The sequence below is a fragment of the Polypterus senegalus genome, chromosome 7 (genome assembly GCF_016835505.1).
Source record: "Polypterus senegalus isolate Bchr_013 chromosome 7, ASM1683550v1, whole genome shotgun sequence".
Lineage (NCBI taxonomy): Eukaryota > Metazoa > Chordata > Cladistia > Polypteriformes > Polypteridae > Polypterus > Polypterus senegalus.
The window spans coordinates 5,618,754-5,643,644 of record NC_053160.1 but is presented as its reverse complement, the minus strand read 5'-3'; the positions used below and the strand labels follow the sequence as shown (position 1 = coordinate 5,643,644).

Here is a 24,891-nt window from a genome sequence, read left to right as displayed (position 1 = left end):
GTGGCCCCCACGTGCCTGTATAGACCCCCCAACAACATCTGAGTGTGCTCCTGATGAGGTGGCGAATGGTGTCCTGTGGGATCTCCTCTCAGACCTGGACCAGGGCATCACTGGACAGTCGGTGGTGTTACTTGGTGGCGTCGGATGCACTGACACATAACGTCCCAGAGGCTCTCAATTGAATTCATGTTTGGGGAATGTGTGGCTCAGTCAGTGGCATCGATGCCTTCGTCATCCAGGAACTGCCTACACACTCTGGCCACATGAGGCCCGGCATTGTCCTGCACCACGTCTGACAATGGCTCTGAGGACCGTCTCCTCATTCTATGATCAGGCCTGTTTAGCCACTGCCATTAATTCAGTTTAAAATCGACTAACCTTGCATAAAATTTTCATTGTATGGCATATTTAATAGGTCAGGATTTGCATTATTTTTTCTTTAACTTGTGTAATGAGTGCAGTGAATGATATTTGTATTTATTCTTTTGTCGTTTGTGTTTTAATGTTTGTATTTTTTGTTCTTTTGTGTTTCTTTTTTTGTAATGATTGTGTTTTACTCTCTGTCTTTCTCTCTGTTTTAGATTCTGAACTTTTTATTCCTCCAAAGCTGAACAAAAATATCAAGTGGAAACTTAATCTGCTACAATAAACTTGTATTGCTTATGCCTTGTACATTTCACTGAAGACGTTTCTTTTTTTATTGCTGACAAGAATAAAACTATAAAATTCTAAAGGTATTGGTGGTTGTTTTATTATTTTACTGAATGGTTCTAGGCCTGTGTGAGACGTAGAAATCGCTCAGTCTTAATGTTGTGCCTTTCATTGTGAGCAGAGAGAGTTACAAAGTGCTCCACAACACTAACTCATGACAACTCGCATTGTCTTCCCTTCTTGTACATCTTTTGTTACTTGTTGACTAGAAGACAGATAGATGTGAAAGGCACTATATAATAGATAGATGGATGTGAAAGGCACTATATAGATAGATAAGGCACTATATTATAGATAGATAGATAGATGAATGTGAAAGGCACTATATGATAGATGGATGTGAAAGGCACTATTAGATAGATAGATGAATGTGAAAGGCACTATATGATAGATGGATGTGAAAGGCACTATTAGATAGATAGATGGATGTGAAAGGCACTATATGATAGATACATAGATAGATGGATGTGAAAGGCACTATATAGATAGATAAGGCACTATATTATAGATAGATAGATGAATGTGAAAGACACTATATAGATAGATAAGGCACTATATTATAGATAGATGGATGTGAAAGGCACTATTAGATAGATGGATGGATGTGAAAGGCACTATATGATAGATAGATAGATGGATGAATGTGAAAGGAACTATATAGATAGATAAGGCACTATATGATAGATAGATAGATGGATGAATGTGAAAGGAACTATATAGATAGATAAGGCACTATATTATAGATAGATGGATGTGAAAGGCACTATATGATGGATAGATAGAACGAACTTTATTGTCTCCAAGGAGAAATTTGACTTTTTACAGAAGCTCTTTGGATAAATAAACAGATATATACACACACACACTCCAAAATACATACACACTAGAATGACTTAAAAAGAGAAAAGAAAACTTTCTGACTTTGCAGCCCCAGTTCCATTGAGGTGCATAAAGGACCCCCAGTTGTGTTTCTTGACCCACTTCTGCTGAATGATTTGTTGGCTGAAAGTCCTCCATGTTGTTCTGTCACAGAGAGGATGTGCAGCGTTGTTCATAATGACACTCAGTTTTGTTTTCATTCTCTCCTCCTCTGTGATCTTCAGGGGTCCAGAGTGTGTCCCATAACTGAGCCTGCCTTGTAATTAGCTTGTTCATTTGGTGGTCCTCACTTGAAGTGATGTTCCCAGCCCCACACTCCACACTGGCCGTCACAGAGTTGTGAAGGGGGTCACTCCCCGCATTAAAGCTCTTTCTTCTATTGTTACGAGACCAGTCTAACCTGTCATCGATAGTCATAGTCCTTTTCTGTGCCCTGTGCCCAGTCTCTTTTATCTGGTCACCTAATTATGCCTCTGGGGCTCCAGGCGATGTTTAAGGTGAGCACGCTGAATGTTTTCTGTTGTAACTCCTGACTTTGAATGTTGCGATTGTGTTTTTTTTGTAGGATTTCCTGATTTTGACCCCAGCTTCACTTCTAAGAGGACTTTGTTTGTTTTGCTGCACTTTGGATTCCTTTTTATTGATTTTGCTCATCTTTTCTATTCCTTGGCTGCTTTGTGCTTTCTTTTTTTTTTTTAATCATTTTAATAAATATCGATTCATTTCAGGAACTTGAACAGTTTTTCCCCCCTCTCTCCTTCTGATTTTTATTTTTATTTTTTGATAGTTTGTCCTCAACCTCATTTTTTTGGCCAGTGCAGGTTGGAGCCTCCTGTCATGTCTCAGCCAGGGTTCTTTCCCTGACTGGGGTTCACATTCATGTTTTATGTCACTTTTGTTCACTTTTTATTCTTTTTATGTTGATGACTCGCATCATTCTTTATTGTTGCTTTTTTTCCATTTATGTAAGTTGCCTGTGTTACATTCCCATGTGTTTTGTGGGTGGTTCCCCAAGAGGCGGGGCCACCTGCCAGTCACCACCAGGAACCGCCCTCCACCCAATAAATTTGGAGGGTCTTCTACAGATGCTGACGGTTCATAATGAATGTGCTCTGCAGTCGGTGAGTTCATTGTCTTTTTTGCTATCCTTGTGCCTTTTGGATATTGTAGAATTTTGACTTTCATGCTGTATGTTTGACTCTATTTCTAAATTAGAAATGGATTGTCTGTGTTTTTGGCCAATTCATCTTCATTGTTATTGAGAATTTGGAGAACAAAAATATAATGTAAAGGTTCAATGCCTGCCCTTATTTCCCAGAGGGGTCTGGGTGGTCTCATGGTCTGGAACCCCTGCAGATTTTATTTTGTCTCTCCAGCCGTCTGGAGTTTTTTTTTTTTTCCTTTCCTCCCTGGCCATCGGACCTTACTCTTATTCTGTGTTAATTCGTGTTGTCTTATTCTAATTCTTGCTTTGTCTTTTTTCTCTTTCTTCATCATGTAAAGGCACTTTGAGCTCCATTACTTGTATGAAAATGTGCGACAGAAATAAATGTTGTTGTTGCTAGCCAGGGTTTGATGGTGATCGCCCCCTCTAGTGGCCATTTTTTGGAAGTGCTTTTGGTACTCATTGGGAATCTGTGGCCAGAGGTTTTCAAATGTGACCTGTGAGTTTCATTCTACGTTACATTTTCAGCAGCACATTTTTATACAAAGGATGAAGTTTAAAGTGCTTTACAAGATGTACAAGAAAAATGCTTTATTTTTCTTATCTAATTTTAACTTGCCTTTTCTTTGCACGTAAATGCTTTACATCTTATAAAGCACTTTAAACTTCATCCTTTGTATAAAAATGTGCTGCTGAAAATGTAACGTAGAATGAAACTCACAGGTCACATTTGAAAACCTCTGGCCACAGATTCCCATCCATCCATCCATCCATTATCCAACCCGCTATACCCTAACTACAGGGTCACGGGGGTCTGCTGGAGCCAATCACAGCCAATACAGGGCGCAAGGCAGGAAACAAACCCCGGGCAGGGCGCCAGCCCACCGCAGTGTGTATGTGTGTATATATACACACATACACACAGTTAGGTCCATAAATATTTGGACAGAGACAACTTTTTTCTCATTTTGGTTCTGTACATTACCACAATGAATTTGAAATGAAACAACTCCGATGCAGTTGAAGTGCAGACTTTCAGCTTTAATTCAGTGGGTTGAACAAAACGATTGCATAAAAATGTGAGACAACTAAAGTATTTTTAACACAATCCCTTCATTTCAGGGGCTCAATAGTAATTGGACAAATTAAATAACTGGAGATAAAATGTTCATTTCTAATACTTGGTTGAAAACCCTTTGCTGGCAATGCCAGCCTGAAGTCTTGAACTCATGGACATCACCAGATGCTGGGTTTCCTCCTTTTTAATGCTCTGCCAGGCCTTTACTTTCAGTTGCTGTTTGTTTGTCGGCCTTTCTGTCTGAAGTTTAGTCTTCAACAAGTGAAATGCCTGCTCAGTTGGGTTAAGATCAGGTGACTGACTTGGCCATTCAAGAATTTTACCCTTCTTTGCTTTAATAAACTCCTGGGTTGCTTTGGCTGTATGTTTTGGGTCATTGTCCATCTGTATCATGAAACGCCCAATCAATTTGACGCATTTAGCTGGATTTGAGCAGACAGTATGTCTCTGAACACCTCAGAATTCATTCGGCTGCTTCTGTCCTGTGTCACATCATCAATAAACACGAGTGTCCCAGTGCCACTGGCAGCCATCACACTGCCTGACTCCACCGTGTTTTACAGATGATGTGGTATGCTTTGGATAATGAGCTGTTCCACGCCTTCTCCATACTTTTTCTTGCCATCATTCTGGTAGAGGTTGATCTTGGTTTCATCTGTCCAAAGAATGTTTTTCCAGAACTGTGCTGGCTTTTTTAGATGTTCTTTAGCAAAGTCCAATCTAGCCTTTCTATTCTTGAGGCTTATGAGTGGCTGGCACCTTGCAGTGCACCCTCTGTATTTACTTTCATGCAGTCTTCTCTTTATGGTAGACTTGGATATCGATACGCTGACCCCCTGGAGAGTGTTGTTCACTTGGTGGGCTGTTGTGAAGGGGTTTCTCTTCACCATGGAAATGATTCTGCGATCATCCACCACTGTTGTCTTCTGTGGACGCCCAGGTCTTTTTGCTGCTGAGTTCACCAGTGCTTGCTTTCTTTCTCAGGATGTACCAAACTGTAGATTTTGCCACTCGTAATATTGTAGCAATTTCTCGGATGGGTTTTTCTGTTTTCGCAGCTTAAGGATGGCTTCTGTCACCTGCATGGAGAGCTCCTTTGACCGCATGTTGTGTGTTCACAGCAAAATCTTCCACATGCAAGCACCACACCTCAAATCAACTCCAGGCCTTTTATCTGCTTAATTGATAAGACATAACGACGGACTTGAACACACCTGCCCATGAAATAGCCTTTGAGTCAATTGTCCAATTACTTTTGAGCCCCTGAAATGAAGGGATTGTGTTAAAAATGCTTTAGTTGTCTCACATTTTATGAAATCGTTTTGTTCAACCCACTGAATTAAAGCTGAAAGTCTGCACTTCAACTTCATCTGAGTTGTTTCATTTAAAATTCATTGTGGTGACGTTCAGAACCAAAATGAGAAAAAAGTTGTCCCTGTCCAAATATTTATGGACCTCACTGTGTGTATGTGTGTATGTATGTATGTATATATAATGTAACTGCTCAAAAAAATTAAAGGAACACTTTGAAAACACATCAGATCTAAATGGGAAAAAGAAATCCTCCTGGATATCTATACTGATATAGACTGGGTGATGTGTTAGGAACGAAAGGATGCCACATCGTTTGATGGAAATGAAAATGATCAACCTACAGAGCCCTGAATTCAAAGACGCCCCAAAATCAGAGTGAAAAATTATGTGGCAGGCTAGTCCATTTTGCCAAAATTTAATTGCAGCAACTCAAAATTGTACGCAGCACTTTGTATGGCCCCTGTGTTCTTGTATACATGCCTGACAACATCGGTGCATGCTTCTAATGAGATGACAGATGGTGTTGTGGGGAATCTCCTCCCAGATCTCGACCAGGGCATCACTGAGCTCCTGGACAGTCTGAGGTGCAACCTGGTGGCATTGGATGGACCAAAACATAATGTCCCAGAGGTGTTCTATTGGATTTAGGTCAGGAAAGTGTGGTGGCCAGTCAATGGTATCAATTCCTTCATCCTCCAGGAACTGCCTGCATACTCTCACCACATGAGGCCAGGAATTGTCGTGCACCAGGAGCCACTGTACCAGCATAGGGTCTGACAATGGGTCCAAGGATTTCATCCTGATACCTAATGGCAGCCAAGGTGCCTTTGTCAAGCCTGTAGCGGTCTGTGTGACCCTCCATGGATATGCCTCCCCAGACAATCATTAACCCACCACCAAACTGCTCATGCTGAATGATGTTACAGGCAGCATAATGTTCTCCATGGCTTCTCCAGACCCCTTTCACTTCTGTCACGTGCTCAGGGTGAACCTGCTCTCATCTGTAAAAAGCACAGGGCACCAGTGGTGCATCTGCCAATTCTGGTATTCTATGGCGAATGCCAATCGAGCTGCATGCTGCTGGGCAGTGAGCTCAGGGCCCATTAGAGGACATGGGGCCCTTGGGTCACCCTCATGAAGTCTTTCTGGTTGTTTGGTCAGAGACATTCACACCAGTGGCCTGCTGGAGGTCATTTTGTAGGGCTCTGGCAGTGCTCATCCTGTTCCTCCTTGCCCAAAGGAGCAGATACTGGTCCTGCTGATGGGTTATGGACCTTCTATGGCCCTCTCCAGCTCTCCTAGAGTAACTGCTTGTCTCCTAGAATCTCCTCCATGCCCTTGAGACTGTGCAGGGAGACACAGCAAACCTTCTGGCAATGACACATATTGATGTGCCATCCTGGAGAAGTTGGACTACCTGTGCAACCTCTGTAGGGTCCAGGTATCGCCTCATGCTACCAGTAGTGACACTGACTGTAGCCAAATGCAAAACTAGTGAAGAAACAGTCAGAAAAGATGAGGAGGGAAAAATGTCAGTGGCCTCCACCTGTTAAACCATTCCTGTTTTGGGGGTCATCTCATTGTTGCCCCTCTAGTGCATCTGTTGTTAATTTCATTAACACCACAGCAGCTGAAACTGATTAACAACCCCCTCTGCTACTTAACTGACCAGATTAATATCCCAGAAGTTTCATTGACTTTATGCTATACTCTGATTAAAAAGGGTTCCTTTAATTCTTTTGAGCAGTATATATATATTGTGGACTTGAACCCAGACACAGACAGGCGGACATCGTAAGTCCACCCAACACACGTTTATTTTCAAGTATTTACAGTGCACTCCTCAGTGCCTCTTGCACCGTTCCCCCAATGTCCAGGCCTCACAGTCAAAATGCCTCTCTCTCTCCTGGCCGCCTCCAGTCCTCTCTCCAGCTCCGTCTCTCTTCCACCCGACTTCCGCCAATGACTGGAGGGAGGCGGCCCCTTAAATAGGAACCCGGATGGGCTCCAGCTGCTTCCGCCACACTGGGGCGTGGCTACGGAGGAATGCCGGGAAGTGCCGTCCGGGTGTCCCCTGTTGTCTTCCCCCCAGCACTTCCTTCCAAGCCCTTTACCTGAGGCCCCCAACATAACCAGGGCGGATGCCCCCTCACAGTCTGGAGGAGGCACAAGCGGTCCTCCTGGGCGTCCCCCGGCCGGATGCCACAATATATATATATATATATATATCTATCTATCTATCTATCTATCTATCTATCTATATATATATATATATATATATATATATATAATATATATCTATATACATATATATAATATATATCTATATACATATATAGTGTCCTTCACTATTATTGGCACCCTTTGTAAAAATTAGTAAGAAGGGTTAGAACAAAATCCCTGTTTGCTGAAGATTGATTGGAGTGTGTAGGAGCTTTCCAGCTGAAATCAATGACTTCCTGATTAACTGGGATACAAATGTGAGGAGACACAGAACCGAATTTCCTTAACCAACCACCATCATGGCAAAGAAACAAGAACATTCAATCCAAAATGAGGGAGAAGTGTGTTGGCCTTCATAACTCAGGGAATGGTTATTAAAAAAAAGCTACTCACCTGAAAATGTCCACTTCTACTGTAAGGGCAATAATAAAAAAAGTGATCATCAACTGGAACTGTGACAAATCTGCCTGGAAGAGGACCCAAGTTTATTTCACCCCCACGTGCAGTGAGAAGAATGGTAAAAGAGGTAGTAATATCTCCAAGGATCACAGTTGAGGAATTGCAAGAAAAAGTAAAATCCTGGGGTTGTCAAGTCTCCAGGACCATCATCAGACAGCATCTCCATGCCTACAGATTATTTGGAAGGTATGCCAGAATGAAGCCTTTTCTTTGTTAAACATCACTACAGCTTTGACTGGAACCATGTTCTATGGTCTGATGAAACAAAAATTGAACTTTTTGGCAATAAACACGTAAAGTGGGTTTGGTATAAAAAGAAGGATGGCTATAATGAAAAGAACCGTGTCCCAACTGTGAAATATTGTAAAGGTTCTGTGATGTTGTGGAGCTGTTTTTCCTCCAAAGGCCCCAGAAACATTGTTCCATGAAATATCAGGAGATTTTAAATCAAAACCTGGCTGCCTTAGCCAGAAAACTAAAACTGGATCTCCCAACAGGATAAAGATCCAAAAAACATGTCCAAATCAACCCTGAAATGGTTAACTGACCACAAAATCAAAGTTCTGCCATGGCCATCTCAGTCCCCATTGAAAACCTGTGGAATGAGCTGAAGAGGAGAGTACACAGGAGACGGCCGAGGACCCTGCATGATATGTGGAGATTATGGAAAGAAGAATGGTGGTCTCAGCTGCCATGCTCCGTGTTCTCCAACCTTATAAAAGGTTACAAGAGAAGATTCTGTGCTGGTATATAGGCAAAGGGAGGTTGTACAACGTATTAAATGCAGGGGTGCCAGCAACTGTGGTACATGTGTTTTTATCAAAACATATTTATTTCTTGATGTGGACTTTGTTTTTCTTTTAATGTACTTGTTTCCATTAAAAGTCAGATGTTTCTCATTTTTTTCAGTGCAAGATGACGGTTCTTCAGCAAACGGGGAACTTTTTCTAACCCTTCTTACTAATTTTTATGAGGGGTGCCAATAATAGTGGAGGACACTGTGTATATGTGTATGTGTATATATATATAATATATACAGGTGTATGTGTGTGTGTGTGTGTGTATATATATGTATATATATTGTAGAGGATGGCCGGCTGTTTATCCCGGCCAATACCCCCAAGCAGCCAGGTGGAGCCCTCCTTGCAGCATGGAGGTCCCCAGAAGACCAGCAGGGTATCACGGACAATGGAGTTTTTATGCACCGCCCTGCTGGATGCCATGGGGGCCACGAGAGGGAGCTGCAGGGAGGACCGAAGAGTTCTTTGTGCCCTATGACCCGGAAGTTCGTCATAGGAAGAGCGACGGGATTTCGGGTTGAAAAAAAGTACTATTTACCCTGACCCGGAAGGAATAAGGACTTGTGGACTGTTGGATAGGAACACTTCCGGGTCAGGGAGCATAAAAGGACTGTGGGAGCTCCCAGACAGTGAGCTGAGTTGGGAGGCAGGGTGGCTAAGCGTCTGGGAGGTTGGAGGATTTGTTATTTGTGATTGTTTATTGTTATTGGAGTATTTGGGAGTGGAGGGTGCTTTGTGCACATTAATATTCTAATAAATAATAATTGGACTTTTTATCTGGTCTGACATGTGGTCTGAGGGTACAAGGGTGCGAGAAAACCCTAATTCTGTCACTATATATATATATATATACAGTATGTATGTATATATGTATGTATATATATATATGTATGTGTATATACAGTGCCGACACAAATTGGACACGTGAGGCACGTATAAAATACAAAGAACTTTTATTTTTCTTCGTCTGTGGGCTACCCTTCCCCGTACCCACAGACACAACACAAGCACTGAAGTGAAGCAAAGCTCTTCTTCTTCTTCTTCTTCTTCTTCTTCTTCTTCTTCTTCTTCTTCTTCTTCTTCTTCTTCTTCTTCTTCTTCTTCTTCTTCTTCTTCTTCTTCTTCTTCTTCTTCTTCTTCTTCTTCTCCTTCTCCTTCTCCTTCTTCTTCTTCTTCTTCTTCTTCTTCTTCTTCTCCTTCTCCTTCTCCTTCTCCTTCTCCTTCTCCTCCTAAGGAACCTTGTTCTCCTCCACCCGACTCTGGCCGCTGAGTGGTGGTTGCTGGCTCCTTTTTATTGAGTACCCGGAAGTGCTCCAGGTGCTTGATTGGCAACATCCGGCTGCACTTTCAGGTGTGGCGAGACCAATGCCCAAAAAGGCCGCCTGTGGAAGCCAACAGGGCTGCACAGAACTCCAACCCTCATGAAGCCCTGCGGGAGTCTGAAGCACCACTGCAACCCAGAGAGGCTGCCATCTAGCGTCCAGGGGGAGATACTGGGCTTCCCACCCTTGTCTCCCTGGCAGATGTGGTGAAGGGGCGTCCTGGCGAGGTATGGACCCCAGCCATCCGTCCCAATAGATAGATAGATATATAAAAGGTGCAATTTCTAGAAGAGCACACATTGTCACGGCGCGTCCGCCCCCTACTAGATAAACACTCCGAGTTCACCACACCCGCCACTTGCGTGCAGGGCCAGGCTGCTGATTGTGAGGCCTGGATTGGGATGGCAGACCTGGTGGAGCTCTCTCTGGCCTGGACTTGTTGTTCATTTTTGAGGCCTGCACCCCATTTTCGTGTGGCAGGTTAACAAATGCATGTCACTTATTGCTGTGTGACACAAACAAGCCTTTTGTTAACTTTGGTAACATAACAGTAGGTCACTAATGGGTGCACATAGGTCGCCTCTTAGGTATCACCAACATGTACTTATCTTATTAATTATTGTCATCCTGCGCAGACAATTCAGGGTCTCAGACGTCTGTAAATGCTTACGCTTTTTTTTTTTTTTTACTGTTTTGCTTTTCCTTCGAGGGTCAAGAAAGTTCTCTCGTCTGTCTGTCTGTCTGTCCTTCATTCTTCTCTCTCTCTCTGTTTCTCACACAGGATGTTGAGGTTTTCTTTCTGCTATCGAGTCATAAGCGTCACCACTCAGAACTTTATCACCTCAGCAGGTCGTCTCCACCAAACCACGGCTACCGTTCTTGCTGAAATTAGCCATCTGATGAGCAAGAGTGCCCACCTAACGTCAGTCCCACACTCGGTTTTATGATTAAGTCTTTCATCGTATAATTACTGGAAGGATTCTGACAGGCTCATGCTGCGCCGGTGGGTCTTGAGGTCTTCTGATGAAATGGGACTGAAGGTCGATGAGTTCTCTGCAACTGAGACCACAATTCTCAACCTGCTTGAGACGTTTCCTCGGCTGGGGCTCTCCTGTTGCCTGTCAAGCCTGCTTGACTTCAGATATGCGTTTGTCACTCCGAACAAGAAGCCATTAGCCGCTCTGGAGGAGCAGGTGTTTGGGATTGGGATGTTTGTGTCGAATTCATGTCTTGTGTCTCTTTGGTTCATTTTTGATGCTTTGGTTTATGTTGGTTATGTTGATCATGTTTTTTTATTTTTGGTGTTGTCTGTGTATTTAGGCTGCCTTGGTTATGCTCCATGTGTTTTATGGGTGGTCCTCTGAGAGCCTGGGCCACCTGCAGGAATCGCCCTTTGGCCTAAAATTCCGGAGGGTCTCCCACAATTCCTGGTGGTTCATTTCTAGTGTGCTTAGGAGTGGCGAGCTCTTGTGCATTTTGTGAATTCTGTGTGCTTTGTGGTTACTGGATGTTTTGTCTTTTCGCCTTGGATCTCGACTGTTCTTGGGATTTGGTATGGAGACGCTTGGTTGTATTGCGATTGCCTTATCGTTTTGGGCAAATCCTATTGTCTTATTGCTCCACGGTATTGAAGAGCATTTTTTGCGAACAATAAAATCATATTTTATAAAGGTTCTAAGAGGCTGGGGTTTTTGATGGGATTTCTCCCTCTAGTTAGCATGTTTGGAAGTGCAGTTGTGTGCTTTGAGACGACAAGTTTGCGACAGTTTGGCTTGGGGCTCTTATGTCTCAGCCAGGATTCTTTATGTAATGTCCCTTTTGTACATTTTTGTAATTTATTTATGTTAATGTTACTCCTTTTAATTGTTTAAAATATATCCGACCACAAGCGCCTGCAAAGGATAGTGAAGACAACCGAGAACATTATTGGGGTGCCTCTCCCTTCACTACAGGACATATTCTACCAACGCACCCCTCACATGGACTTTTCACACTTCTGCCATCCAAGGGAAGATACTGCAGCATCAGAGCCAGATCTGCCAGGCTGCAGCCCCCTGGGATCTTCCACACGACCTCAACAGCCTCTAAAAACAGAACTTTTATACATGTGAGCCACAGTCCTGCAAAGACGAGTGTGCAGGGAGAAAAGAACTGAAGATCTCATACTGACCTTTGAGGATTCTGACACACTTGATATCCTTCTGCTGTGAAACATTCTGACCTGTCATTGTTTACACACGTCTTCAACAACTGTTATCATACACTGATCATTTCTGTATTATCTATCTATATACATACAGTGGTGTGAAAAACTATTTGCCCCCTTCCTGATTTCTTATTCTTTTGCATGTTTGTCACACAAAATGTTTCTGATCATCAAACACATTTAACCATTAGTCAAATATAACACAAGTAAACACAAAATGCAGTTTTAAATGATGGTTTTTATTATTTAGGGAGAAACCTACATGGCCCTGTGTGAAAAAGTAATTGCCCCCTTGTTCAAAAATCACCTACCTGTGGTGTATCACACCTGAGTTCAATTTCCTGATTACTGCCACACCTGTTTCAATCAAGAAATCACTTCAATAGGAGCTGCCTGACACAGAGAAGTAGACCAAAAGCACCTCAAAAGCTAGACATCATGCCAAGATCCAAAGAAATTCAGGAACAAATGAGAACAGAAGTAATTGAGATCCATCAGTCTGGTAAAGGTTATAAAGCCATTTCTAAAGCTTTGGGACTCCAGTGAACCACAGTGAGAGCCATTATCCACAAATGGCAAAAACATGGAACAGTGGTGAACCTTCCCAGGAGTGGCCGGCCGACCAAAATGACCCCAAGAGGGCAGAGACGACTCATCCGAGAGGTCACAAAAGACCCCAGGACAACGTCTAAAGAACTGCAGGCCTCACTTGCCTCAATTAAGGTCAGTGTTCACGACTCCACCATAAGAAAGAGACTGGGCAAAAACGGCCTGCATGGCAGATTTCCAAGACGCAAACCACTGTTAAGCAAAAAGAACATTAGGGCTCGTCTCAATTTTGCTAAGAAACATCTCAATGATTGCCAAGACTTTTGGGAAAATACCTTGTGGACTGATGAGACAAAAGTTGAACTTTTTGGAAGGCAAATGTCCCGTTACATCTGGCGTTTTGCATGTTTGTCACACAAAATGTTTCTGATCATCAAACACATTTAACCATTAGTCAAATATAACACAAGTAAACACAAAATGCAGTTTTTAAATGATGGTTTTATTATTTAGGGAGAAAAAAATCCAAACCTACATGGCCCTGTGTGAAAAGTAATTGCCCCCTGAACCTAATAACTGGTTGGGCCACCCTTAGCAGCAATAACTGCAATCAAGCGTTTGTGATAACTTGCAATGAGTCTTTTACAGGCTCTGGAGGAATTTTGGCCCACTCATCTTTGCAGAATTGTTGTAATTCAGCTTTATTTGAGGGTTTTCTAGCATGAACCGCCTGTTTAAGGTCATGCAGGTCACAGCATCTCAATTGGATTCAGGTCAGGACTTTGACTAGGCCACTCCAAAGTCTTCATTTTGTTTTTCTTCAGCTATTCAGAGGTGGATTTGCTGGTGTGTTTTGGGTCATTGTCCTGTTGCAGCACCCAAGATCGCTTCAGCTTGAGTTGACGAACAGATGGCTGGACATTCTCCTTCAGGATTTTTTGGTAGACAGTAGAATTCATGGTTCCATCAAGCAGCAAAACAACCCCAGACCATCACACTACCACCACCATATTTTACTGTTGGTATGATGTTCTTTTTCTGAAATGCTGTGTTCCTTTTACGCCAGATGTAACGGGACATTTGCCTTCCAAAAGTTCAACTTTTGTCTCATCAGTCCACAAGGTATTTTCCCAAAAGTCTTGGCAATCATTGAGATGTTTCTTAGCAAAATTGAGACGAGCCCTAATGTTCTTTTTGCTTAACAGTGGTTTGTGTCTTGGAAATCTGCCATGCAGGCCGTTTTTGCCCAGTCTCTTTCTTATGGTGGAGTCGTGAACACTGACCTTAATTGAGGCAAGTGAGGCCTGCAGTTCTTTAGACATTGTCCTGAGGTCTTTTGTGACCTCTCGGATGAGTCGTCTCTGCTCTTGAGGTAATTTTGGTCGGCCGGCCACTCCTGGGAAGGTTCACCACTGTTCCATGTTTTTGCCATTTGTGGATAATGGCTCTCACTGTGGTTCGCTGGAGTCCCAAAGCTTTAGAAATGGCTTTATAACCTTTACCAGACTGATAGATCTCAATTACTTCTGTTCTCATTTGTTCCTGAATTTCTTTGGATCTTGGCATGATGTCTAGCTTTTGAGGTGCTTTTGGTCTACTTCTCTGTGTCAGGCAGCTCCTATTGAAGTGATTTCTTGATTGAAACAGGTGTGGCAGTAATCAGGCCTGGGGGTGGCTACGCAAATTGAACTCAGGTGTGATACACCAGTTAGGTGATTTTTGAACAAGGGGGCAATTACTTTTTCACACAGGGCCATGTAGGTTTGGATTTTTTTTCTCCCTAAATAATAAAAACCATCATTTAAAAACTGCATTTTGTGTTTACTTGTGTTATATTTGACTACTGGTTAAATGTGTTTGATGATCAGAAACATTTTGTGTGACAAACATGCAAAAGAATAAGAAATCAGGAAGGGGGCAAATAGTTTTTCACACCACTGTAGTTCACCCGGATGAGTCCGAGGTCCTCCCTGACAATCTTACAGCAGCACTTCCTGATGAGGCAGAAGTACTGCAGTCCAGGGTTCTGGGATCATCCAGGCGCTCCCTGGTGGTGGCCACCGTCCCCAACAGGGTTGAGCTTCCAAGCTCCAGTCCCATGGCCCCGATGCAAACCGGGGGGCCGCCCTCTCATGTCCCAGGTGAGGTATTGCCTCTGTTCCGGTTGTTCCTCCTTCCAGGCATCTACCACAGTGGTCATTACAAAGGGACAGTATGCGACGTCATAATCCTCGCCTCCTGCCATTTTTCACTGTGCAGTAACATGGTGGCCATATGGCAGGTCTTTGTATTTTGTTTTCTTGTAGATGTTCTCACCCCCTGGCTCTGCAAAAACTATTGCCATGCATGTGTGCGCACAGGGAGGGACAGTTTAAGGCCTCTGGTGACAGTTATTATTCTCCGCCACTCCACGACCTTCTCTTTTTTCCCTCGGCAGACTAGATGATTGACAGCTTTTCAACCGCTGATGTCACTTCCGGGTATCGCTTCACCTGGTCCCGCCTCTTCCTGCTAGAACCTCTCATAGCCGTCAGAAACACCATCTTTGGTAGGCGTAGCCAGACTCCCATCTGAAAAGGTGCCCTTTTATTACTCGCGTTTGTTTCTCGATTATATGGGGTTTGCCAGCGGGTGCCCCAACACTTTGTACCATCTCTGCTTGTTTATTACACTCTAAGGGCAAACAACAATAAGAACACAAAGACAGCTTCATATTGTTTAGTTTGTTTTTTATTATAAGGGCATTATGCAAGTTCTGACATTCAGATTTAGATTATTCACAAAAGTTGATATTTATCTCGGCTGAAAGTGGCACATGACATAAACCCGTTCATAATTAAGGTACCATGATGACAAACCATCTAGAAAAGCGATGGCTGTAACTGGTGCTACTGCTGCTTTTTAAGCATCCTTATAAATAATTTAATACTATCTGTATGTATGGTGTTCCCGTCAATACAAGTTAGAACCATGCAGAGTTAGAACATCACGTGGCAAACGCGGACGCAGTATTACATGATTGGCTAAGAATGTTCGACTGGTTCAGTGACGCCGCTGGACGGCCAAGTATAGTAAGTCGGTGTTGGTTCGAGCAGATAACAGTAAGTTCGGTTGGTTTTTGGAACGTTGCTTCGTGGGATGTACTTTCCAGGACTAACATCGTTGACTGACTTCTTTTGTCGAAACCCTTCGACAGCTCAGGAACCGTAAGTAATTTAGAACATATCGCCATTTGCTTGGTACGTCGAAATCTATCTTTGGGGCAGTTCGGTTTTGGTATCCGACCTTCTGACATCCATTGGCAAACCGAGTAATGACGGCTGGGTATTAACAACGGTCATTGTTTAAATGTTAGCCGATCTCAGATCTAAAATGAACACGCCAACATAATTATTACTCCGACTCTGATTAGAGTCATAAAATACGGTTTGTTTTGAAAATTTGTTTGCCGGAAAAAATCAAACGAGGTGCGCCGAAGAGCTGAGTTCACGTCTCGCAGTCCCGTTTAAACAGGAAGCTCTTCATTACATCGGCCGAAAAGGTCAATTGTGAGCACAAATCAGTGCCGCCATGATAAAAAAATCATTTCAAGGACTTAAAAAAAAATAATAATTCTTTGCAGAGAAAGTATGGATTTCACAAACGTAGAATTTGTAGCCCGATTCGATCGGCACCCAGTCACTAGTAAATGTTTAATGAAGAGAAGGAAGACCCGTGTGCCATTTCCACGAATCCTGTTTTTATCGTTCTACTCCTCAGATCTGGACTCTTCACTTTATTTCCTTCGCGACGAGTTTCCTCCCCTGGCTGGAGTTCAGATTTATGTTCGGTTTCGTTTTAATGCATATTTGAGTTTAATGATCCGTGTTCATTTCCCTCTTGTTTATGATACGCTTGTGTTAGGTTTTGTGTGTTTTGTAGGTGGTGCCCCCAAGAGGCAGAGGTGGGTAGAGCAGCCAAAAATTGTACTCAAGTAAGAGTAAAAAAGTATTTGGTGAAAAGACTACAAGTACCGAGTAACTGTTTGAATATAAAAATTATCAAATAATGTGAAAATTCTGCTATTTCCAAATAATACAATAAAAAAATGAGGAAAAATAAATCACATCTTTACAAAATAAAGATGCACAAATAACACAAAGTTCCAAATCTCAGTTTTTCACAACAAAGCTTTTGAAGCTGATACCTCCAGTAAGTGACGTGTGTGTCTGAACAGTGACAGCGACTTAGAGTGACGCGATCTCCCGTACGCTGACCGTATCATACTGCATATGCACTTTGTGGTGTAGCGGGTCCGCGGCTTCAAAATAAAAGGCCAGTTTCAAATCCATAAAGCCGTGTCACTCGCTCCGTGGACACAACTGCACGACCGCGGGGAGTTAATGAGGCAGTTGGAGCGAGTCGCACCTACACGTGCGGGTCTGATCGTTCTCAAGTGATTTATTAGCTTCCTGCAGCGTGTGATTGAGGCCCACGGAGACGGGAGTGTATATATAAAAAAAGAGAAGGGGGAATCAAACAAAAGGCATGACGGACGATCGGGTTCTTGCAGTGAAGCTGTGACCGTTTAGCAGTGAACAGGAGCCCCGCACGACTAAAAAGTCTCTCACAGGCCGCAAGACGTCGCAGGAAGTTTGTGTGTGGTCATGTGACTGCATGGCTACGTCTGATTGGTGAAACAGTCATGCAGAAGATCTACTGGCAACAAAAATATAGTTTAATGTATAAATGGAGAAAAAGTAACAAGTCGAGTGTCGCCCAATGTAGCGGAGTAAGAGTAGCGTTTCTTCTTCACAAATGTACTCAAGTAAAAAGTATGGTGCAGTAAAACTACTCTTAGAAGTACTCGAGTCAATGTAACTCGTTACTACCCACCTCTGCCACCTGCCAGTCGGCTCCAGGAACAGCCCCTCCACCATATAAAACCAGAGGGTCTCCCACAGTTCCCGACACTTCTGGCGAGTTTTTGTGCTTATTGTGAATTATTGGATTGTCTGTGATTTTTTTTTTCTCTGCTTGGATCGCCTTGTATTTTCCACAACTCCATTTTGCCATTGTAGGTCTTCAGAGCTTTACAATACTTCACAAGTAAAACCTTCTCATTTTTACAAAGTTTCCATTTTTGGAAGTGCTTTATTGAAACTGGCGTGCTTTGAAACTCCTATTTCACCTCACTTCAGCTATGTGAATTTCCCCTTGGGATTAATAAAGTACCTATCTATCTATCTATCTATCTATGGCCATGTGTGTGGCACTGTGCAGTGTGAGAATTATCAAACTTAAGGTACTGCCTGCTGTCGCACACAAAGTACTCCTCTCCAATTAATTCTATATACATTTGTGCTCACCAAATATCAAAAGTAATAAATCATGGAAATGAGGCTTTTTTTTTTTTCTCCCACGTACCCTCCCATCAGTCCCAGAGTCGAATTCTAAAGATTTGTCCGAATTGTAAAAGTATGTAACGAATCTGGAAAAGAAAACAAAAACCGTTTAATCATCAGTAGAGCGTCTTAGATGGGCTTGGATCCAGTCTGCATATGCCGCTACACTCGTGTAGACATTGGGAAGATCTGGATAACGGCATTCACTTTCATGCTTAAAAGAAACAATTCCTTGTGCCTTGTTGTCACACACTAAAGGACCTCCGGAGTCCCCCTAAAAATAAAGAACAAAATACACATGAGATTGAGAAAAGTTGAATGTTAATTAGAAATGCCATAATAATAATATAATTAATAATGCTGCGGTGGGCTGGCGCCCTGCCTGGGGTTTGTTTCCTGCTTTGCGCACTGTGTTGGCTGGGATTGGCTCCAGCAGACCCCCTGTGACCCTGTAGTTAGCATATAGTGGATATAATTAATAATGGCTCAAATCGAGACGGAGGAAGTTGCACTGTTTTAGTAATTCTGGCAGCCCCGAAAGACGGCTTACGAGATAATTCATACAGTAGGTGACGCTCGCCTATAGAGTGACTGCTAAATGCAAATGAACTCCGAACAGGCGATGTGTTAAACAGTAATTGTGCACAGATCCGATTTTTGTTGGCACTCCACTCATCCACAGGCAGAATGTTTTACCCATGGGACTGATGGAAGAGTTTTTTAAATGAATTTATTTATTTGGCGGAAATGAAGAAATTTGGGTGGGCCCAAGGGTGGAGAGGGTGTCCCATGGGTAAAGCATTCTAGCATGGGGTAGTCTAGTCTGGGAGGGTCATCAGCGTGCCAGGTGTCATGCCAACAAAAACCAGATCTCTGCAGAAGTTCTTTTTCACACATTTACTGCTAAATACGAGTTAACTCATTACAGACGAACGTCACCTACGCGTTTTCTCGTAAATCATCTTCAGAGCTGTAGCGCCAAATCCAATTATGTTTGCGGGTAACGTGTAAATTTAGGATTGTGGGCATCAGGAAAAAGATTGATAAATTAGCATGGAGTCACAGAACATACGTGTTTGCATTCTGTTTGTTTTTTTTCTGATTGTAGTACTATAAAACGAAAGTAGAAGAGATGGGGAACCCCTGTGATGAACCCGGTTTAACGGAGGAGGAAAGAAAAACCAAAAATCAGCAAAGAAACTCAATGGCCAACGGCCGCACCCAAATTAGACAACTGCTCGCTATTGTAGGGCAGAAACTGCGTCTTCCATCCTCTCTGGTCCAACAGTCAACACTGGTGGCCGGTGTGATATTATATACAGACCGGTAATACAGCAGATATCGTGCAGTGAATCCACTTGACTTATAGTTCTTCATCCTCTTTCTCTGTACGTTTATCATTCGTTTGCTCAGAGGTTGATGCGCTTGATGCTTCCTGAGCAGCTCTTCTTTTCTCCACCCTAGTGGCCCGCTTCTTCTCTTCTTCCGTCAGCATCTTTTCACGTTAAAACTAATTTAAGGCCGTGTTTGTGTTGCAATTACTTAATACGCTTTCTTTCATTTTTCTTCAATCCCCCTCAAGAACGATCTAAGATATGAAGAGGTAGGGAAACGACGGCGAAGGTGGTAGGGAATGAGAACGGCACCCGTAGGCATGCGCTGCCCTGCTGCCCGCTGCCAACAGTTGATTCCACAATAAAATAAAAATAAAAAGAGGAATAACCTTGGAGGTCAATCATCACCCAAAAGCGGATAGTCAACGTCACGTAGTATTTGTGCCCCTAATTTCAGGCCAATAGTTTTGCGAGCTACAAGTGATTTAAAATCCTATACAGACAACCGAACAGCCATGGTAGCGTATTATATAAGAAGATATATACGAGGGCATTCGTCCCCCTGCTCGCCAACTCCCCTTTTCTGCACTATGCAACGGCCACTTCGCGTCTCTGTCACTCACGTTGTGAAGAGGGGGGCTGAACGCACCCCACAGAGATGCAGTCGCTCCTCCGAAACCCCCTCTTAAACAGTGATACAATGGGAAACACATACAGGGTGGTCCAGATCTAATTATGCAGATCCAGATCGTCTGGATGACTTTGATTTATGCGGAGACGATTCCAGTTTGGCGCGAAGACGATTCTTCATGTCGTCAGTTTGCACACTTCTCGATGGTTCGGGATTTTTCAGGTGATTTTCTATGTAATAAATGTAATAAGTTATAGCATAATGAAAACTGCATGATTAGATCTGGACCACCCTATATTTGCATTTCCAGTTAGACACTAATGTTAAAGTCCTTTTGTTTTTTTCTTTAGACATGCAGTCAGAAGGTGGATGTCGTGCAGCATCAACTGGTGTTGATTCCGGTGTTTTGAGTCCTGAAATCTTCCTGTGGTTTATTGTTATCCGCTCTCTTGACAGCAGTCCTGTTGACGCAGTGCGACACGCCATTTACTTCAAATGCATATTTTGTAGTTCATATTTTCATGAATATGGTTGCCAATTCCTTCAAACTTACAGTGGTGTGAAAAACTAATTTACCCCCTTCCTGATTTCTTATTCTTTTGCATGTTTGTCACACAAAATGTTTCTGATCATCAAACACATTTAACCATTAGTCAAATATAACACAAGTAAACACAAAATGCAGTTTTTAAATGATGGTTTTTATTATTTAGGGAGAAACCTACATGGCCCTGTGTGAAAAAGTAATTGCCCCCTTGTTCAAAAATCACCTACCTGTGGTGTATCACACCTGAGTTCAATTTCCTGATTACTGCCACACCTGTTTCAATCAAGAAATCACTTAAATAGGAGCTGCCTGACACAGAGAAGTAGACCAAAAGCACCTCAAAAGCTAGACATCATGCCAAGATCCAAAGAAATTCAGGAACAAATGAGAACAGAAGTCACTGAGATCTATCAGTCTGGTAAAGGTTATAAAGCCATTTCTAAAGCTTTGGGACTCCAGCGAACCACAGTGAGAGCCATTATCCACAAATGGCAAAAACATGGAACAGTGGTGAACCTTCCCAGGAGTGGCCGGCCAACTAAAATGACCCCAAGAGCGCAGAGACGACTCATCCGAGAGGTCACAAAAGACCCCAGGACAACGTCTAAAGAACTGCAGGCCTCACTTGCCTCAATTAAGGTCAGTGTTCACGACTCCACCATAAGAAAGAGACTGGGCAAAAACGGCCTGCATGGCAGATTTCCAAGACGCAAACCACTGTTAAGCAAAAAGAACATTAGGGCTCGTCTCAATTTTGCTAAGAAACATCTCAATGATTGCCAAGACTTTTGGGAAAATACCTTGTGGACTGATGAGACAAAAGTTGAACTTTTTGGAAGGCAAATGTCCCGTTACATCTGGCGTAAAAGGAACACAGCATTTCAGAAAAAGAACATCATACCAACAGTAAAATATGGTGGTGGTAGTGTGATGGTCTGGGGTTGTTTTGCTGCTTCAGGACCTGGAAGGCTTGCTGTGATAGATGGAACCATGAATTTTACTGTCTACCAAAAAATCCTGAAGGAGAATGTCCGGCCATCTGTTCGTCAACTCAAGCTGAAGCGATCTTGGGTGCTGCAACAGGACAATGACCCAAAACACAGCAGCAAATCCACCTCTGAATGGCTGAAGAAAAACAAAATGAAGACTTTGGAGTGGCCTAGTCAAAGTCCTGACCTGAATCCAATTGAGATGCTATGGCATGACCTTAAAAGGCGGTTCATGCTAGAAAACCCTCAAATAAAGCTGAATTACAACAATTCTGCAAAGATGAGTGGGCCAAAATTCCTCCAGAGCGCAGTAAAAGACTCATTGCAAGTTATCGCAAACACTTGATTGCAGTTATTGCTGCTAAGGGTGGCCCAACCAGTTATTAGGTTCAGGGGGCAATTACTTTTTCACACAGGGCCATGTAGGTTTGGATTTTTTTTCTCCCTAAATAATAAAAACCATCATTTAAAACTGCATTTTGTGTTTACTTGTGTTATATTTGACTAATGGTTAAATGTGTTTGATGATCAGAAACATTTTGTGTGACAAACATGCAAAAGAATAAGAATTCAGGAAGGGGGCAAATAGTTTTTCACACCACTGTACATCGACTCCGACACTGTTGTCGTAACGCTGAACAGCAGAGAGCACGCACACACATCTGCGACGACGTATCGTTCACGTTTACCACTCGTCCATCGATGCCGTCAAATCACAGTGTATAATTTGAAGTTACTGGAAGGCCTTTCCCTTGAATCAGGTTCTGTTTCCTTTTAAACCGTGCCATGTTCTCTCTGGACACGTGTTTCCTGCAGAGGCATTAGCTCTCTTGGAAATGTGTTCTTTTAATAATTAAATAATTAAACAATATCATAATATACCAGAAAGTATATCCCTCCCATAGTGATTACGGTACACAAGAATCACATGAGACAAAATATCTTTTAGCTTACATTTACTGACGTTTTACGCAGTTACAGACGGGGAGGCATATGGACAGACTTTATCCAGGTGGGAATCTGGATCAACACAGTCCGCCATTTTCTCCGTCCCTACGCTGGGAGGTTTTTCGACAACTCTAGGTGTCGACGCAGCCTCCCAGCGTAGGGACGGAGAAAATGGCGGACTGTGTTGATCCAGATTCCCAGGTGTCGACGCAGCCTCCCAGCGTAGGGACGGAGAAAATGGCGGACTGTGTTGATCCAGATTCCCACCTGGATAAAGTCTGTCCATATGCCTCCCCGTCTGTAACTGCGTAAAACGTCAGTAAATGTAAGCTAAAAGATATTTTGTCTCATGTGATTCTTGTACCACCAGAATCACTATGGGAGGGATATCGCCTTTTCTGGTATATTATGATATTGTTTAATTATTTAATAAGCCACAATATTAAAAGAACACATTTCCAAGAGAGCTAATGCCTCTGCAGGAAACAACACGTGACACACATTAATATTTCTATTTTTTTAGGAGACTTTGTTCATCGTAAACAGAAGCTTTCTGTCTCTCGGATGACAAGAGCACCTCTGATCTTTGCAGTTGAAAGTCCCCACCTTTACTTTACGAGGCGTTGGATTGGTTAAGAAATGTGACACTCCGTGAGCCATCCGGTTGTCCCCATCCACTCTTAAGCACAGTTCACTCCCGGTTGTGTCCACGTGTATAGATTCAGCAAAACTACCTCCGATGCCTGCAGCTTCTGCCACTTGGAGCAGAGGGCCGAGATTCAGAGTGCAGAGTGCTGCTTTGTCCATTTCAGTTTTACTACCAGGTGCCACCGTGCTGCCCTCAGTATTCACACTCTCTTAAATGCCTAAACTAGACGCTGAGCTGGCGTCCGTTGAGTTATAAAGACCAGCTGCAAATCTGAGAAAGACATCGCGGATCCTCCCCTCGTTTCCAATTTATGAAAATCGAGCTGAGCTTACCTTGCAAAAGCCTTTTTCAGTTTTGAAGCTCCCAGTGCACAGCATTTTGTCTGTGATGACAACATTCCGAGTTTTCCAGAAGTGGGCACATTTGTTCCTGTTAAGCACTTTCACCGTCACAACATTCAAGTCGTCTGTGGGTCCGTGGCTCGTCATGCCCCATCCTGCCACTCGACACTTGGCATCGTTCTCCAGGGTGCTTCTTTTCTTCGGCAGCTGAGCTACTTTCACACCTTTGTTCAGTTTAACAGGCTTTGCAAGCTGTGAAGTAACGTTTAATATCATTAAAATTAAAGAAACACCAAACAAAATTTTAGGCTTATATAAAGGTCAGGTAACCCCATGAATACCCGCACCTCCCACTGGGAAGCAGAAAGATTTGTAATAGATACTGCGTCTCTCTGCTGCCACCTAAAGGCTTGGAGGACTTAAGGCACACTGCCCTCTGCCCTGGACTTACATTAGTGTCCCAGCAGGCACTTCCTCTGGGGCTCCATACATCAGATTGGGGCATACCGCCCCCTACAGACAATGGTGCATTTTCCGTGGCACTGATAGGCACTGCCAGGGTATGTGCTAGCTGGGCATCCTGCAGCTCAACACCATCTTGCATTAGACAAACATTGATGTAGCTACAGTCCCCATCAGGCCCAAGTTTATATAAAGACAGTGCTGCCCCCTCCTGATTTCCTGTATTTTTGCTTATTTGTAACTCTTTGTTGTTCCTGATCTCCAAAAAGAAATTTGGTAGAATATAAAAGACAACCCAAGTAAACACAATACTGTTTTTTTTTTTTATGATCATTTCTCTCTATTATAAAAAAAAAAAAATCTTGGAAGGAGATGAGACGCGACTTTCTCAGAGAGACACTTACACGTCACGTGAGACAAGACTTTGTGCCAAGAGATTTAACCAGGCCCGGGGCCGGAAATAAAAGACAAAGAGTAGATGACAAAGTAGAACGTCGCAAAGAATTCGAAAACATTGCCGTGATACACATGCAGAGCAGGTTAGAGATAATGGAATTACAGAAATTCGAAAGTCTCAAAAAAAGGATAGGAAAGATCGCATTCGCGCAGACAAACGGAAACTACTCAGTAAAATAACGGAACAGCGAAAAGAGATCGAATATATTGTTTCGATTTAAAGTTTAAGTCGGAGACTTGTAGATCGTCTAATTCATGTTCCCATCAGGGAAAAGTAGTGTTTACAATGAAGAGGCGTATCCACGAGAATTAAAAGATGTGTTGTTTGGTGAAAGTGAAATCCCGCGAGACAAAATTTCAAGCCCCGCAAGAAAAGAGCTTATGCAAAGAAATTAGGAAATGTCCTGCCCATATAACCACACACACGATTCAATCATTTCTCAT

At 42.9% G+C, this 24,891-nt stretch overlaps 2 protein-coding genes across 3 annotated transcripts in view; one reads left to right on the top strand and one right to left on the bottom strand.

Moving 5' to 3' along the window:
* Window positions 1-733, top strand: part of elp1 (elongator acetyltransferase complex subunit 1) — a 210,443-nt gene extending 209,710 nt beyond the window's left edge. The window contains exon 37 of the mRNA XM_039758179.1: window positions 582-733. Coding sequence (XP_039614113.1) covers window positions 582-649 — 68 coding nt within the window. The 3' untranslated portion in view covers window positions 650-733. The remainder of the gene's footprint in view (window positions 1-581) is intronic.
* Window positions 734-7,374: 6,641 nt separating this feature from the next.
* LOC120532295 (anionic trypsin-2-like) overlaps window positions 7,375-24,891 on the bottom strand; it is a 33,317-nt gene continuing 15,800 nt past the window's right edge. The window contains exons 4-6 of one of the 2 annotated variants that reach the window (XR_005634272.1): window positions 23,521-23,781; window positions 17,921-18,364; window positions 7,375-7,404 (exon numbers count right to left, since the gene is read on the bottom strand). Coding sequence is in view for 1 of the 2 variants with exons in the window: in XM_039758178.1 (XP_039614112.1) it covers window positions 18,200-18,364; window positions 23,521-23,781 (426 nt within the window). In the remaining variant the exon portion in view is untranslated. Of the gene's footprint in view, window positions 7,405-17,517; window positions 18,365-23,520; window positions 23,782-24,891 lie in introns of those variants that run through there. The other variant, XM_039758178.1, reaches the window with a different exon arrangement.